Source organism: Engystomops pustulosus, chromosome 2 (assembly GCF_040894005.1).
Source record: "Engystomops pustulosus chromosome 2, aEngPut4.maternal, whole genome shotgun sequence".
Taxonomy (NCBI): domain Eukaryota; kingdom Metazoa; phylum Chordata; class Amphibia; order Anura; family Leptodactylidae; genus Engystomops; species Engystomops pustulosus.
In genome coordinates this window covers 90,095,013-90,113,120 of record NC_092412.1, presented here as the reverse complement: position 1 = coordinate 90,113,120, position 18,108 = coordinate 90,095,013, and the positions used below count along the sequence as shown (strand labels likewise).

The 18,108-nt window shown below is 37.6% G+C and overlaps 1 protein-coding gene across 2 annotated transcripts in view; it reads right to left on the bottom strand.

Moving 5' to 3' along the window:
- Positions 1–18,108, bottom strand: part of NALCN (sodium leak channel, non-selective) — a 306,335-nt gene that overhangs the window by 258,280 nt on the left and 29,947 nt on the right. For both annotated transcript variants that reach the window (XM_072135500.1, XM_072135501.1), the window contains 2 exons: positions 8,731–8,859; positions 8,172–8,354 (listed from right to left, as the gene is read on the bottom strand). In XM_072135500.1, the coding sequence (XP_071991601.1) occupies positions 8,172–8,354; positions 8,731–8,859 (312 nt within the window). The remainder of the gene's footprint in view (positions 1–8,171; positions 8,355–8,730; positions 8,860–18,108) is intronic.

The following is an 18,108-nucleotide window of genomic DNA, read 5'->3' as shown; positions in this document are numbered from 1 at the left end:
GGACCTGCAGCAGGAGATTATGACTCATCCTGCTGCTCCACCTCCCTGTGTAAGTCAGCAAGACGGACGGAGAGAAAATAGACACACTGGAGACTGCCATTACAAATGGACTGAAGGAGTGAAAAATGGGAAGTTGTGTAGAGATTCAAAGTGCAGCATGGGGAGAACAGAGAAGGGCTGAAGCTCTCACAGGAGGCAAAGACACAGGTATATAAACATGCAGAGACATGTTTAATGGAAAATATTTATTGAAAAGTGGCCAACCCCTTTAAGGGGAATTTGGTGTGAGTGATAGGGCTTATTTTCATGTTTTACACTCCTCACTAAATAAAATGGGAGTGTTGGACTAAGACAAGAGTTGTAGGTGTGGAGAAGATGTGGCAAGATCCATGTACTTAAGTGAGAGTTGTCCTCCAGTTTACATGTTTTGGGTACACAATAAGATTAAACTAAGTTAACATTTCCTTTTCCTTTTTTTTTTTTGCTCTCTACCCTCCTCTTTTTTGTCCTTGATCTGACTTTGTGGTAGTGGGCAGGGTATAAGGATATGTGGATTTCTTAGGGAGTAAGGATTTATGCAGTATTACTAATGTATCTGTACCCACAAACACCTGTTTCATAATTCCCTCTACAAAATATGCTATGAACACATATAACAAAAGTGGAACTTTTTTGCACAACACCAAAGGACACTGAACATGAACACAAAATCCTCATACTAATTGAAGCATGATGAAGAGATTGTTATGGTTTGTGGCTTCTTTGTACAGCTCAGGGCCTTGAGACTTTGTCATCATGGAAACTATAAATTCTATGGTATATTAAAACATTTCAAAGTAGAATGTAAAGGCAGCAGGCCATGGCTGCAACATTTACTCACAAGTATATCACCTTTGCATTGGAATTACTTGAAGAGGACTATACAAACAAAGCATTCCAGGAATAATGCTGAACTAAAACATATTTGAGGGGTAATGGTTCAAAATACCTCCTCAATCTAGTACAAGCCATATTATAAAAGTCATGTGACAGATTAAAGGGGTTATCCGGGTGTAAGAAATAACTTAGGGTTGGGCTTGGGCGGGCTATTTAAAAAATAAATAAATGTGTACTTACCTCTTCCGGCGCTGCTGATGTCCAGCTCCGCGGTCTGTCTGATTTGTGCCCCAGGGCTTCCAGCTGGAAGCTCTCATCTGACACCATCTCCCAGCTCCCTACAATGCAGAGAGATAGGGACAGATGGGGGTGGCTGGCCACATCGGCTGGCCTGAAGCTCCCTGTGCGCAGCTTCTGTGCCCTGTAAACAAACAGGGGCACAGATCAGATGGACCGCGGTGCGAGACATCAGCAATGATGGAGGTGGTAAGTACACTTATTTTTTTTAAATAGCCCGGACCAATGTCATTTCTTAAACTCGGATAACTCCTTTAACAAATTATTTAACTCTAAGGTTCATCTATGTTTTCCCTGTAATGTGGAGGTTGTTATTGTGCTCCATAAAAGACATGAACAGTGAAATTTGTTTGGTTAGATCACATTTCTGTATAATTATTGTGACCTAGGAAGCAATCAGGCCACATTTCACTAGTAATTAATGCTTACGTTATAATAATTCCAGTGGGTTCACTCACTTTTCTTTTTCTATTGGAGGTATGCTTATCCATTGTTCCTATAATTTTCTCCATAAAGTGCAAGTTAAAACATTAGTAGCTTCAAAGAAGTAGCAGCATGTACTAATTTGGAATTACCCATAACTTATTTAAAAGCTCAGCTGTTGTAGTCTTTTTCAAACAAAAAAGCAAATGAGCTTAGTGATAAACATCATTTAAGCTGATTTCTATGAACAGTATGTATATGGCTGTCATGGTAAACATAGAAGGCATTTTGATTGTTAAAGATCTACTATGTGGATAGGCATGTAAGTAATCATTATAACATGTCATATTCAACTATCAACTATTTTGATACATGCCTTTTTAAAGCTACAAATGGATTACATTCACTATATTGTATAATACAATATATGATATCTGGATATGGTTGCAATGCACTTTTTTAAAATCATGTAATGTATATTAGCAATTTTCCATAAAGAAGACAAAAATACAACAGGACAATAACCCTTTACCAAAACAAATTAAAGGACAGACACCTAGACTCGCAATCGCCGAAGGATCTTAATATAGATGTTGCAATGTGCACAGCTGGGCTTTGGGCTCCATAAGTGTTCATGGAGCCTGGAGCCGCTCAGGCTCATTTGTATAATTTTAAAGCCTTTTTTCCTTAAAAACAAGGGCTTAGGAACCTTGAAGAGCGGATCCTGACAGAGGGAGTGCACAATAGTATGTCAGTGTGTTTCGTTTACAATCCTGGTGTCAATTGTCCTTTAAGGATAATTGCCCATCTGCAAAATTAACCCTTTCAATAGAACTACAAGATTGTAATGAAATGTGCAACATCTGTACCTTGCAGTCTTAGACCAGTGACTTAATAAAGAAATTTTGGAACGTTCCCCAGTGATTTCATACTACTGGGTGGCCCATCATTAGAATATCCCAAGGTCTATCTGATGATAGTTAACCCTTTGTTCAAAACAGAACAGCCCTTAAGAAAAAGTATAACTCTTTTCATACCTGCTCAAATATTCACTAAATTTTCAGCCTCTATATTGTATATTTGTTTTCTGTTAATAGCCTATTTTTGTCTTCTGACTACATTGTTTAAGTTGAGTGCATGCAGCATTGATACTACCTAATATAGAGCAAAATATTAGTCTGATTATTCTTCAATATATTAGGTAGCCCTTTTTTTAATCGAGGGAATATAAAACAATATTTATTTCAACACCTGCAGCAATCTAGTATTTTTTGCATGCACTCTGTGCTTGTGACATAAATATGAATAATTAATCAGCACAGAAGATATGAAAGGGTTTCCCCATTTCCTTATCACAGCAGGAGAACTCTCTGTCTATTCATATCTCATTCCCTGGGGTCAGTTCATTTCCGTCTAAGCCATCTGCTTGTTGATTCAGTTTTTGCGGGAATTCCTTTATAAAGAGATTTTTATCTGTGGATTATATTTGATATTATTTTCTCTGCTTGCAAGTTAAATTTTCAATTAGAAGACTTGTTCTCCAAAAAATAATTGGAATATATAAAATAGTTAACAGAGTTACTGCTATTAAAGAGATATGTCCTGCTATTAAAGAGATTTCTGTAATGTATCTTATAGAAGTTCCAATTTTTGTATAACATTAATAACCTAATAATTACATATATTATCCAGTATAAGCTATTATCGAGTATAAGCCGATGCCCCTCAATTTACCACCAAAAACTAGGAAAACCTATTGACTCAAGTATAAGTTCCCTGTAGAATATAGCCAACCCCCTTTAGTATATAGCCAGCCAGCCCCCTTTAGTATATAGCCAGCCAGCCCGCTTTTGTTTGTAGCCAGCCAGTCTCCTTTAGTATATAGCCAGCCCAGTGTAGTATATAGCCAGTCCCCTTTAGTATATAGCCAGCTGGCCCCTTTTAGTATATAGCCAGCCCAGTTAAGTATATAGTTAGCCCCCTTTAGTATATAGCCAGCCAGCCCCCTTTAGGATACAGTCAACCCAGTGTAGAATATAGCCAGCGCAATTTAGTCTATAGCCAGCCAGCCCCCTTCAGTATATAGGCAGCCCAGTGGAGTATATAGCCAGCCAGCCCTGAGTTTGCCCAGTACATGTGGCCAGCGCACATTATGATGTAATCAGTAGCGCACATTATGACGTAATCAGTGCTGCATCATAGTGTGCAGTGGCCGGCAGATTGCTGGCTAATTCGGCAGAGAGAAGAAAGAAGAGGAGCATCAGGGAGCCACACCGAGAATTGGGAAAGCTTAAAGGGGAGTATGCAATGTGGGGTTTTTCAGCACATTTTTTTGTGCTGAAAAACCTGGCTTATATGGTAGCTCTTTTTAAGGAAAAAAGGTATAAAAATAGCAAGCACAGGGAATATTCTGATAAACTTACTATTATTCTAATTTGTGTAATAATTTTCAGTTTTAACAAAAAATACTAAATTTCTTTTTTCAATCTTACAAAATATACACTATCCATATATAAATATATAATTTTAGGACTGCATACATTTTTCATAAACTAAGAAATAAATATTTGAGTCAAAACTATTTCAAACCCCAATGAAGGAGAACAGGATTACCATCAAAATCAGGCATCATAAACCAGGGGCACTTAGGCTGGGACCCCGGCATAGCACACGTTCAACTTGAGAGGCATGCTGTCTGACCGCACATTTATTATGATGGATTTTGATGGTAGATTTTCATTAACATCTTAACCACGTGTGACATATCTATAAGTCACCCGTGGGCAGCTGGTGTTTGGAGGCCTAACAGGCTGTAGTATGGCAGTATATGGTAGGCTCAAAAAGGTATCGCCTGATTTCTTTACTCTTTTTATGGTAGGATAAATCAGACAATCTAGGGTTAAAGTACTCTAGGGGATCTAAAAACTAGAAAAAAAACCAAACCAAAACAAAAAGAAATAATAAAAAATACCTCATATCACCCCCTTCCCTAGAACTGATATAAATATACAGTAAAAATCATGAACATGTTAGGTATTAACGCATTCCAAAATGTCCGATCTATCAAATATATAATAACAATTATTCCCGACGTTTAACCCTGTAATGTAAAATAGCGACCAAATTTGAAAATGACACTTCTTCACCATTTTGGAACACATAAAAAATTTTATCAAAAGGTTGTACAGTCCTCAAAATGGTAGTAATGAAAATTCATCTCATCTCGCAACAAAATTACATCACACAAAACTCCATATACTGAATTATGAAAAACTTATTAGTGCCAGAAGATGGGAAAATTAAGAATTTTTTTTTTGTACAGGAGGTTTAAATTTTTGTAAATGTAAGAAAACATTATAAAACCTATATAAATTTGGTAACCCTCTGATCATACCAAACCAAAGAATAAAGTAGACATGCCATTTCGGGCACACAGTGAAAGCTGTAAAAACCAAGCCCACTAGAAAATGGTGCAAATGCTTTTTTTCACCTATTTCACTGGATTTGGATTTTTTTACCGCTTCCCAGTACAAGGCATGGAATATTAAATATTAAATAACACAGCTATTTCAAAGGAAAAATAAAAAAAAATTATAGATGTTTGGACGTGTGGAGTGAAAAATTAAAACTCAAAAACGAAAAAGGGCCCTGTCTTTAAGGGGTTAAAGGCAACAACAAAAACTGGTTGCCATCTGTTTTATAGAGGCAATGATAGAATGATGTGCTTTGCCCTCACATCTTTTGACAGCATGAGGCATTCAGGAACATAATAACATATGGTGCATTTCAAGGTCCTGAGTTCATAGCCTCTCCTTAGATAAAATTATACTAAACCTGCAACAAATAAAACTGTAGATAGCAAGCAGGTGTTTCAAAAATATTTCATGGACAGTATCTTAAGGCCAACATATTGTTAGCAGCAAAATTAGATGTGTGAGATATAAATAAATTAAAGGGGTTGTACCATCTTAGATTGTTATACCCTGTAGTCACAGGAAATGGCACCAAACAACATGCAACATATACTCTCTAGTGCAGAACTCCAACTCCTCTGTATATTTTCAGTAGATAAATTCTCATGCTGTATGTTGCCTGCAGCAATTTTCCATTCCCAGAGACAGCTGCTTCTAATAATACTAAATGGCCAGTATTAACATTTTAAAAGAGATGATAGATAAACAATACAATACAATATGATGTATTCAAAGTCAAATATAAATAATTTATAGTTTAGTATATTAGTATGTACCAAAAAAACACGATTTTCAAAGTTTACTTCAGAAGTACAGGCCTGATCCTTGATGCTTCTGGTCAAACTGGAATCGATAACGTCATGTCCACAATGCCAATATAGTGGCTTCAGAGGTGTGATGTCATTAATATACACAGGACTGCTGAGGCTAGAGTTGTCATAAACTATGACATCATCACTTTGGGTCACATGGATTAGAAGTACTGAAGGCCCAATTTGCAAAACTTGAAAGGAGCAACCTATTCAATATTACTTTTATAAGCATGTTCTGTCAGGCAAATTTATAAAAAATGTAAGACAACTCCTTAAAGACAGTCTACCGCCTCCAACAAGTATTGTAATCTGCTGGCAACCTGGTGTAGAGAAATGCACTATTATTTTCTGCATGCTATATCTTTATTATTTCAGTTTATTATGTCTTTACAAGGCATCCTAGTTTAATCTGTATGCCAATCCACCACAATACTATTCCTACAATCACCCCTTCTTCCAGTGTTGCCCCATGGTTCCACCAAATAAATCTCTCTGCTCATCTGATGAAGAGGGTAGTCCCTCTGTTAAAGTCCCCCCTTTGTTAAAGATCAAACCTTGGTATAAGGACTGCCTGACCAGCATATGAATAAATCAGAAATTTCTCAGAAACACCATAATGGACAGAAATATTTGAAATTTGGTGTTTTGAAATCCTAGTGCACTTGTTTACAAAATTCTCACAATAGATCATAATTCTTGGAAAGGTAGCAGACTCATGTAATCCAATTCCAACTGCCAAAGGTCTGTTGTTATCTACCAAATCAGGTTCTAAATCTGCAGCAACATCTTTTGGCATTCCTGCAGTTCCTTTAGGCTTCTTGCACACGAACATATGTTTTTGGTCGTGCACTAGGTGTACTGTAATGTTTTTATATGGCTAGCACACAGCCCCATTTACTTTAATGGTAAATATGGTCATTAATTTGAATGGTCGCATTTCCCACCACAACATATGCAAACTGGGAGGCCACACTGCAAAAGATAGAACACGTCCTATATTTAGACCACTTTGCGGCGCAGCCTCTCAACTTTCTATGGAGAGGAGACGGGTAAGAAGCACCTACTTCCCCTCCCTCTTCTGCCCCGGTGTGTGATACACCTGGGTTGCTGTTGATCACTCATCCCTGCACAAGGCAATCTAGAGATGGCATTCATGTGATTGCCAGGTTCTTGCAAATTCATCAGAACTGGTGATTCTTGTCAGGCCTGGTTATACCTTGGTCACGGTGCTTGGTATGGGGACCGGAGGGCTGTCCTACAGCCTGGCAGGTCTCCAGCAGGTGGTGTTGGCAAGAAATGATGTAGAGGGAGAGGCTGTGGTACTGGTTCTCCCTGGGGCAGCCCTTAGAGTCTGTAGTATATGTCCCTGGTAGATAAATGGGGCGCCCTTGATGGTGATACAGCCGTAGCAGGGACCAGATGGAGGCAATGTTGTGCATAAAAGTAACTTATAGTTCTTTATTCGAACCAACGGTAACAACACGCCAAATGATTCTGTACAAGTGCAGTAGTGGAGTGATCTTGGAAAAGAACCTCAGGAGTTGTGTCACCAGCCTGGATGCAGGGGCAGGCTGGGATGTAGCTGTGTCCAATGCTGGAAGCTGCAGCTTTAATCCTGAGTATATTCAGTATCACTATGTGTGAAGTTGGTGTGCAGAGCATGTCTTCTCAACTCCTCCTGAGCTAACTCCTCCCCTGACTAAGGGTTTAGTTAATCCCTAGTTAGGTGGTCTCCTCCTCCAATCACACTCCAGTTACAATAGTGGAACATCATTGAATGATAACATTAACATTCTTAACCCTTGCCTATCCAGACAGAATCTACCGCTGCTCAATTACCTCTATATGTACTTGGTAGTGAAAGGGCTTATTCGCAACTACTCCTCTGCCATGCGCATTGGCAGGGACGTTGCATAAATGTCTCCAGTGGATTTCTCATGACCTGATGGGAGATACCATTTATCCCCCATGCCAGCCCAAAATTGGGATGGCAAATTAAATAAAACTAGGTAGAGGCAAAAATCTACCGTATTTACAAAAATTCTAAAAGGGGTTAACTACATTAAAAACTTGTTTCCTGATATTTCACACTTCTCTATTGTAAGAAAGAAAGATTTAGAAAGTAAACCGATGTAAGAAAGCATAAAAATAGACACAAATTACTAAATCCAGCTTTCCACATTTTGCACTTGCATTGCAGATTACGTCTCTGGATGCAGTGAACATCTGAACTGTGAAGGGAAAGACATCAAAAACACTGTGCTCTGTAATTATGTAATGTTTATCTCACCTTGACAATTCCTCGGATGTGCATTTTTGCAATCATCTCTGCAGTGTAAAGGAACATCAATAGGGTATCAAGGGCAATTGTCACATACTGAAGAGGAGGATAATGTTCAAAGGTCTTTGGGGTATTCATACAAACGGAAATGACACTGATAATTGCACAAATACGGAGTAATGAGTGCACCCACTGGAAAAGAGAGAACAATTTCAGATAATTTACTTCATGTGAACTGTTAACTGTACATGACAAGTATCATTTCAACCATGCACAAACTATTATGTACAAAATCCTTTCTTGGAACTAGTCATTTTCTCAACATCATGCTGTATTAAATAAGTGACACTTAGAAATTACATAAAAAAAAGAGAAACTCTATATCATTAAATACGTTAAAGTTGTAAATGTAAATTCTGTTAAAGGGCTATAGTTAAAGTTGAAAAAACTATAAAAAACCTAAAAATTCTAATCCCCCCTTTCCTTACAACTGATCGTACAACTCGAAATTTAAGCAATATTTTCTCTACTCTTTCGAAAAACACACACAAAGGCAAAGAAAACTCACTGGCTTGTTGATCCATAGGATATCAGCGTTATCAGAGAGTGATTCATCAGGGCCAAAATCTGTAACTGGCTGAGCCTCTACTCGAGAGCTTTGCTTTCTCTTCAGCATACTATTATCACTTTTGGTTTTCTGTAATAAAAAGAAAGAAAATAGACAATGGTTAAAGTGTAAATATCAGAAACATCCACAACATAAGCCATAAATTAGTATTGTCCCTTTGTATCTGGACAAAGCCATGAAGGATTGATGTGTCTCGTCTTACTTACTTTTCATTGTATTTGTACTTTTCATGCACAAATACTAACCGTCCAGAAATTACTCACAGGAATCTCTACGCACAACAGCTTACTATACCAGTTTCTAATTTTAGAAAAAAGAACCATTTCTTAATTTTTGTTCATTATCTTTTTAGCCAAAGACAACCGTGAAAGCCGAGCGACTTCATGTAATACAAAGATTTCATGAACTGTTTCTTGGAGATACTCAAAACATTTTGGTTGTGCAGTCATATAACCTTTTATAGTGGCTTGGACCACTTTCTTAAATGGACAAGAAAAACTGAAGATGGAGGATGTTTACAAATACATGGGCAGAAAACTGATTACTTTTTTCTATTGGCAAACATTGGACCTATAAATGGGCCTTATTCTACGAGACACTTTCAAATAGAGCAACAGAATAGGCATCTATGTAATTTTATGCAACATTGCATGACAAATATATGTAGAAAGTGTTTTTTTCTGCCAAGGTTACAATTTTGTTTCTCCACTAAAAGTAGCCTCATTTAATAGGGTTAATCAGTGTTGTGGCCTTTTTCCTTTTTCCAGTTCTGAAGCTACAGTATGATGGAGCACAGACAGCCTGATTCAGCAGTGAAATATATAGTCCCCTGTCATTTAAGGCTTTAAAAAACATCACTCATTCATAAGAAATTGTAAAGGAAAATTAAATGATTTTTGGGTTAAACGTTATTCAACGCATAAACTTACGAGTGTGACCCAAACGTTTGTTCATATTTTTCTAAAGAAATCTTAATAACATAACCCAGACTTTCTCAAGGTTTAGATGTACTGCGAATAAGCTTATGAAGCAAATGTTTTTAACAAATCATTAGTGCAGTTTGTAAAGTACTTTAAAATTCTTATAGGCTATTAGCGCACCTAAAATCTCATGCGGTGAGCACTGTTCCTGAAAGCTGTCCTCAAGTCCACACACAGCAGCAAAAGGGAGAGAACACTTATTAACTCCTTACACACCGGGAGAGTTTCCCTTTGCAAAGAGAGAGAGTCAACTTTATTAACAGCTCTTTATCCACTTCATATGCAATTATGGTCAGTGACTTTTATTTAGAGAAAATGACCAATGCAGGAACAAATGGAGGAATACATTAAGGTTTTATATTATCAGCTCATTATTATGCTATTAAAAAAATGTGGCAAGGGCAAACTACTTCATTAAGAGAAACATACAGAACCCTTCAGATTCGTGTTGAGGAACTCTTGCTCTGCATCTCTAATTGTTAAAGGGGTATTCCCATGAAGATAAGATTCTTAAAGGGGTTTTCCCACGAAGACAAGTTAGTCCCTATCCACGGGATAGGGTCTAACTTGCTGATCAATGGGGATCTAAGTGTTGAGACCCCCGCAGATCGCGAAAAACAAGGGGTCCGACGGACTCCTAGCTGCTCCTCACACTAATGGAGCAGACGTCCGCACATGACCGTTCTGCTCCATAAATCTCTATGGAGCTCACAGAAATTGCTGAGTGCCGCACTCATCCATCTCTGTCAGCTCCATAGAGATTAACCCTTTAAGGACCTGGCCCTTTTTTGTTTTTCATTTCCATTTTTCACTCCCCAATCAAAAATCTGTAAATTTTTTTTTACACATAAAGAGCTCTATGATGGCTTGTTTTCTGTGTAACAAATTGCACTTCGTAGTGATGGTATTTATTCTTCCATGTCGTGTACTGGGAAGCGGGAAAAAAAATCCAAATCCAGTGAAAAAATGCATTTGTTCCATTTTATTGTGGGCTTGGAATTGATAGCTTTCACTGTGCCCCCCAAATGACATGTCTAATTTATTCTTTGGGCCGGTGCGATCACGTTTACAAAATTAAAACTTCCTGTACAAAATTTTTTTTTTTCAGATTTTTCCATTTCTGGCACTTATAAGTTTTTCATACTTTGGTGTAGGAGCTGAAGGTGGAGTCATTTTTTGCGAGTTTTGATGAAGTTTTCAATGCTACCATTTTTAGGGCTGTACGACCTTTTGATCACTTTTTATTGAATTTTGTATATTTTTCAAAATGGCAAAAAAGTGCTTTTTTCAAATTCAGGCGCTGTTTTCTGTTACAGGGCTAAAAACAGTGAAAAAACGTTATTATATTTTGATATATCGACATTTTTGGACGTGGCGATACCTAATGTGTTTATGATTTTTACTGTTTATTTATATATTTATATCACTTCTAGGGAAGGGGAGTGATTTGAATTTTTAGGGTTTTTTATTATAATTTTTTTTTTACTTTTTTTATTTTTACATTTATTTTACATTTTTAAGACTCTCCAGGTAACATTAACCCTAGGTTGTCTGATCGATCCTACCCTATACTGCCATACCACAATATGGCAGTATATGGGGATTTTCTTCCTCATTCATTACAATGTGCATTGAGCACATAGTATCGAATGGGTTAAATCTAGACACCCTCGGGTCTTCGTAAGGCCCGAGGCTATCATGGCAACCGATCACCGATCCCTGATGACATCATGGGGAGGACGTTCTCCAACAAGATGGCAGTCCCCATGCGCCATCATCTTTTTGGAGCCGCCGGCAGCTTTTCGGGCGCCAATGTGCGGGTTATCACACTTTGCGATATGCAGCAAAGAACTCCTGGATATGGAGAGGGTTCAGCCTGTGAGCCCTCTCTATGCACCCGCAGCCAACCTGTGATGTGCTGTTACATGACGGGTCGTTAAGAGGTTAACGGAGCAGAACAGTCATGCACGGACATCTGCTTCATTACTCTCATGGAGCAATGAGGGCTCGGCCATTTTTTGCGATCTGGATAGGGCCTAACTTGTCTTTGTGGGAAAACCCCTTCAAATTCAGGATAACAAAATAACACATTCTACAATTCACTGTTATTGATAAAAATACAGCATTCTACAGATATAATTCCAACCTTTCACTATAAGTCCTGGTGTTTACAATTTTTCTTGCCCCAGGATCTGAACATAAATCTTCTTACTATGTGCAAATTCTTCTCATGAATAGCTTCTCTGGTCTGCAGCTCTCTGCCTCCTGCCCCTCCCCCCTGCATTACAAGACCAACTCAAACATAGACACTTCCTGCCGGCAAGCAACATCTACAAGGTACAGACAAGATAAGGACCTTATTTGAGATGGAGACATATGCCAACGCTGACTCTGTGTCCATTATAGGTGAGCTAGCCGAGCTCATTGATTTCATTTCAACTCTGATCTGACTTATCTCTCTTTTTCCATTTGTTAGATACTAGTAGAATGTTCAGAAGCCAAATAAAAAAGTGTAGATAAACCCTGTACCATGATAATCTAAGCACATTATCAGCATATAGCATCTCATAGAGAAATCATGAAGTGTCTGCTTAACAAGCCGTCCTAACTCTGGATTTTTACAATGACCATCACTGAGTTATAGCAGCTAAAACCAGCAAAACAATTAGTAAAATTGCAAAGTAAGGGGGTTCAAAATTATCTTTACTGTGTAAACATCACTAGAGGATTAAACATGTTTAAACATTTTTCTTTTATTCGAAAACCGATTTAAGTTGACAGCAGTAATTTTTTATAGTACTAACAGTAAAGGTAGACACAGCCCTAGTTCAGACTTGGCTAGAAATGCAAAAACAGACCAATACACATAGTTCATCTGAAGTTTAGTATCAGATCAAAGTTGTTCATGTTACTATTATCAAAGTAACAACATATAAATATTTCAGTATGGGATTATATAAATGTGCCATACACCAACCAACAGAATGGATGGATTTTTTTATGATCTATAATTGAAAAATCTTTGCAAGGTATAGTTATACTTAGACTTTAAAAAATGCTTTCCTGTTTCCTCCAGTATTTATGATAAAATATTACTTGGTTAGCTTTTATTTTTTTTTAAACTTAAATATAATGGATATGTCGGCAGGACAGCCAATATGACTAAAGTAAATAAATCACCCTTTAATTTTACTCTATAAAGAGTCACGTTTTTAGAGCTTTAGACTGTCAAAAGAAAACAACTCAAATAGTTTTACTTAGTCATACAGTAATCATGATTTGGGTGGCAGTTTGGGTGGACATCGGGCTGATGTCACACTGTATAAAATGTCATTGAACACGCTATGCTCTCAGCGTAATAAAAAAAGCACCAGATTAAGCTGTAGTCTGTCCCTGTGACTAGTTAGGGTAAATTTTCATAGGTCAATCCAAGCTTCTGAGTACAGGAGAACAAACAAATAAGCTCAGTGAGGGGTACCATCACACATGTTATGGCTTGATGGCCACTGTAGGTTTGAAATCTTTCATACTGATGACCTTCCCGCAGGATCAGTGGGATACTTACAGTGCAACTGTCAAAAGTACAATCAAAGGTTTATTTAACAAAGTAAGTAAGGCTGGGCTCACATCAAGTATTTGCCTTACATTATAAGGACACGTCAGGAGGATTCTGACGTGTCCTTACAAGATATGGCACAGGCGTTTCCTACTGTATGCTTATTCAATGGGATATGTCACTCGGGATCCCTTCCCCCTTAATGCACTGAGAGGAGTGTACATAGGCAGCAACCAGCGATTGCCGATATAGTGATGTCACCAAATCCTCCCTCCTGCCGAGTGACATATGCGCTCATCGAGCTTGCTACGTCTTTCCATCCTGCATTTTTTGATGGACAGAATGTTAAGTGGCCAGACAGAGGTAACAACTATGTCTCCGTCTGCCACTATCTGTCAATGTGTACACGAAGTGTATATGTCTTGTGCTTAGCGTATATGTCGGGTGATTTGAACCCAGCCTGAGGAACAAAGTGTTTTCCCCTAATAATTTGTACAATGGTTTGATGTAAAGTTTGTAAGAGAGTTTGTGTCATCATTCATGACTAGATGCACACAACATGAATTTGATGTGGATTTTTAACACAGATTATACATGAATATCCACAAAGAAATTCACCTTAAATATGCAACATGTGCACTGTACCTAAAAACATTGTGAAAGATGTGGTTCATTACTGAAGAAACAAGAAGTTATTTCATAAAGAGGTTGGGTCATCCTAAAGGCAAACTGCTCCATTCCATGTTTCCAGCTGGTGAAGGGGGCTGTAAGCAACCATCTGCCAAAGATAAAACAGACCCATACGGTGTGCTTTTTTCACAGGAAACAATATACTGTAGTTTGTGGTCAAGCTTTTCTTTTTTTTTTTTTTTTACAATGATGATAACATTTATGCTTTATTGTGCACAGCCAAATATTAGCAGCAGTTCTATACAGAGGAGAGGAAAAGCTGTAAACACTCAAGTATTCTCATCAAAGGTATTCCTTTGGAAACTAGGTTTTATTAAGGCAATCTACCAGACATGTCTTGAGAGATCATTGATCCTTTTAATGTCAGAAGTTGCAGTCGGTCAGTATATAGTCAACTAAGGCTATAGAGAAACATGCAGCTGCAAAAATTCTTCTTTTACACCAGTCACGCTACATTCAAGACGTCAACAGATGTAATTGGAACTTCATCACTTCTCAATGTGTACAATGCGTACGCCTAAAATCTAATATAGGTGACTACCAAACAGCTTTTTTAGCTGTACATAAGCAGTTTTTGTCAGAGAAGTAGATAATGCCGAGCTGCTTAATCTAAGGTTTCCATATTAGTTACAATGCATTAATGATATTTCCAAAATATATGCAACTTGGGCTGGTGCCTTAAAAGTCCGCAGCAGCCCCCTCATCTGACCCCACAGAAGGACACTGCCCAGAAATTTGCACATAGCAAGAACGGAACTTTATACATTGTGTTCAAACTTACGGTTTCATATAAAAACTTATAAGAATCGACTGTATGGTAGAATTAAAAATCAACAAAATATTGTACACTGTACAGTAAGGCATGTCTGACCTTTAGGGCTTAAGGAGGTTAATACAATTGTAAAGTCAGCATTGTTTTCCATTCTCCATGGATATATAGTAAGAGTATTATGTATTATGATTAATATTTCATGCAGGCTCACATTTAAAGCCACTGTGTCTGTTTTCTATCGAACTTGTTATTTCTAGTGCATTTCAGAAGTGTAGGCGCAACGTATGTCTCGTATGCGACTCATTTGTGTCGTAGCTGCACATAAAAGGCCATTCCGGTACAAAGTCGGACCACAGTGTGCCACATTTTTAGTGCAACAGTCCAACAGAAATGTGTTACACCAAAAAAAGTTGGTGCACTCTGTCAGAGCAGTTCAGCGGGTACCAGATTCATGATAATTGTGCGCCACAATTCACAAATCTGGCGCCTTCTGCACAGTACAGTACACATGGTGCAGTTTGTAGTGTTTTTTTTTATAAATGTGGGCAAAAGTGTCAAATGGAGATACCGTACACTCAAGGATAGAAATAAAAAAAATGAAATTATAAAAATGAAAACATGTAGATCACTTCCTGTTGAACCATAGAAATAAATGGGAGAAATAAACAACATCAAAGGTGGAGGGATGTCAGATCTCTTGGGACAAAAAGTGAAGATATCTATTTTTTCCCCTTTGTTGTAATTGTAATATCAAATAAAAAAGAAAGAAATGAAGGAAACATCAGGATATTTAAGTTTTTGTGCATCTTTTTTGTCACATTCTTAAATTGCTGCAAATTCCACTGTAACATCCACAGTTGTAGACAATTCTTGGTGTTAACATTACCGTTGCAGGCTTTCTTTGAGGGATGAGCCATCTCTTCCCGCAGAACATAATTAAAACTATTTTGCATGCTCTGTGGTTGTTTCTATACCAAAATGTTTTTAAAAACTATGTGCCCCAAAATGGTACTACAAGATCTGAAAGGTGTTCAGCTTCTCGGCAACATACTGGGAGTGGTTAATTAGGTTACTTTCTGCCGACAGGTTCCCTTTAAATGGTCTCATAACATGAGGGTTACCTTTTTTATTCCATTTACACTACAATGGAGTTGATTATTATTGCAGTATAATTGAACATGTTTTGCCATGTTTTGGTCTTTTACTCCAGATCCCTATCTTATTTCTACACATAAGATAGATAGGGCCACATGGATTTATTCTGGAAACGGTATAATAGATTAAGAGCTGACTTTACACACTCGCATGAGGTGGCCATGACATATTGGGCAATACAGGATTGTATATACAAAGAAAATATTATCAATTTTTCCTCTGCACTAGCCACTATGCATTCATCAAAAAAGGCATCTGTGGGGCCAAAATGGTGTCACCGGTTGGGGCTTTATTTTTTATTTTAATTCAGAGCCTATGCTTTTACCCACCATAGTACTCTATTACTTCTTAGTATTTTTGATTTTTCAGGTTAAATACTTCAACCACTTGTAGGGTGTTTCTTACATCCAGAAGCACAACTTAAAAACACAAATAAAAACTCAGGGGTTCAATATGTGATGTATTTTTCCTTATCCTGCTTCCATTTCTACATTCATATACAGTACCCATACAGCAGTTTTCTTACACTTGTGGCGTACTGCCTTACTCTGGCAAAATTAAGTAACACACAATGGTGCGCATTGCTTCACTCTTTGTGGATGTGCACATTTTAGGATTAGATGAAAGTTTTACTTTATAAAATTACTTTTTCTTTAAAGGGTTAACTAACTTCCTAAAATCTGTTTTGCACATTTGAAAGGTGCAGGTTCTAAAATAGAGGTTATTTATGGGGTTTACCATTATGTAGACTTATCAAGTCACTTCTGACTGAACTGATCCATAAAAAAAGTAGATTTTGCCACTTTTCTTGAAAATCATTAAAAAAAAAAAGTATGTGCTTTTTGCCTTTAATTGTGTGTATCTATGGTTTTGTACCACACAGAATTCTTAGGGCAAATTCCTAGCTTAGCGTCTAAACCTGTTCTTTTAGCCTCTAGATTTTTTTCTTGGTTTTTTTGTTGTTACAACAATAGACACCCCCAATTCAACAAACAGTATCTTGTCTCTCCGGTTATAAGTCTACAGCATACTTTTTTATATCTTTTTAATGTTGCAGAATGTAAAAAAATACTACTTTTTATTCCTTTCTAAGATGCAGTCAAGGAGATGGGGAGCTTGGCCAAGAAGTCAGACAACCCTCCCTCCTGAACGCTGTTTGCACTGACCACATCATCTGGCACTTCTGCAACCTCCTCTCGCCATTGTGCATTTGAAACTTAATTAAACCCTTAACGGCAAAGCCACTTTTCACCTTCCTGACACGGCCCATTTTTTCAAATCTGTGTCACTATAAGTGGTTATAACTTTGGAACGCTTTAACAAATCAAAGTGATTTCGAAATTGTTATCTCGTGACAGTACTTCATGTTATTTGAAAAATTTTGCTGGTATATTTTGTGTTTATTTATGAAAAAAACAGATATTCTACTTTTTCCATACAGCAAAAAAACTTGATAACTAACATTAATCAAATGTCTACTTTATGTGGACATGGTTTTTTATGCTTTACTATAGTCCCAGATTGCAATAAGCAGCTGTAAGGTGTCTGTAATGAAGCTTTATTGATAATCCTTGGTCCCATTACAGCAACAAATGTTTAAACTCCAATTGTTACTGAGGCCAAAATTTTTTTTGTCTGGATCGACAATTATAAAATATACAGTTTCGACTTACATACAAATTCAACTTAAGAACAAACCCCTGGACCCTATCTTTTAACATACAGCTGGCACTTGATGCTTCTGCTACCCGCTCCGTTCAGGAGCCGGTGCCAGAAGCATGACATAATAGTACTGCAAAAAGCGGGAACGTACCTCCCGCCGCGCAGTACTATTACATCAAATGTCAGTAAGGGGTTAAAGCTGTAACAGTAAGCATTGTCTTTGAAAATATTGGTGATTTTGTCCTTTTGCTGGATCGAAAAGATGTGTTGTCTGGAGTTTGTTTTCTCTAGCCAAAGCATGATCTGCCGAGAGGAGGCTACAATGAGAAGTGCCAGATGATAGCTGGAAGCAGAGTGGGCAGTGCAAATGGCGAGCTGTAGGTGGGGTTGCCTGACTGCTTGGGTGGGTTCCCCACTTCCTTGACTACATCTTAGGAAGGAATAAAAGTACCTTTTTTTGGACATGCTATCTGATGTCTTTATTGCAGGGTTAAGGAGTGGAA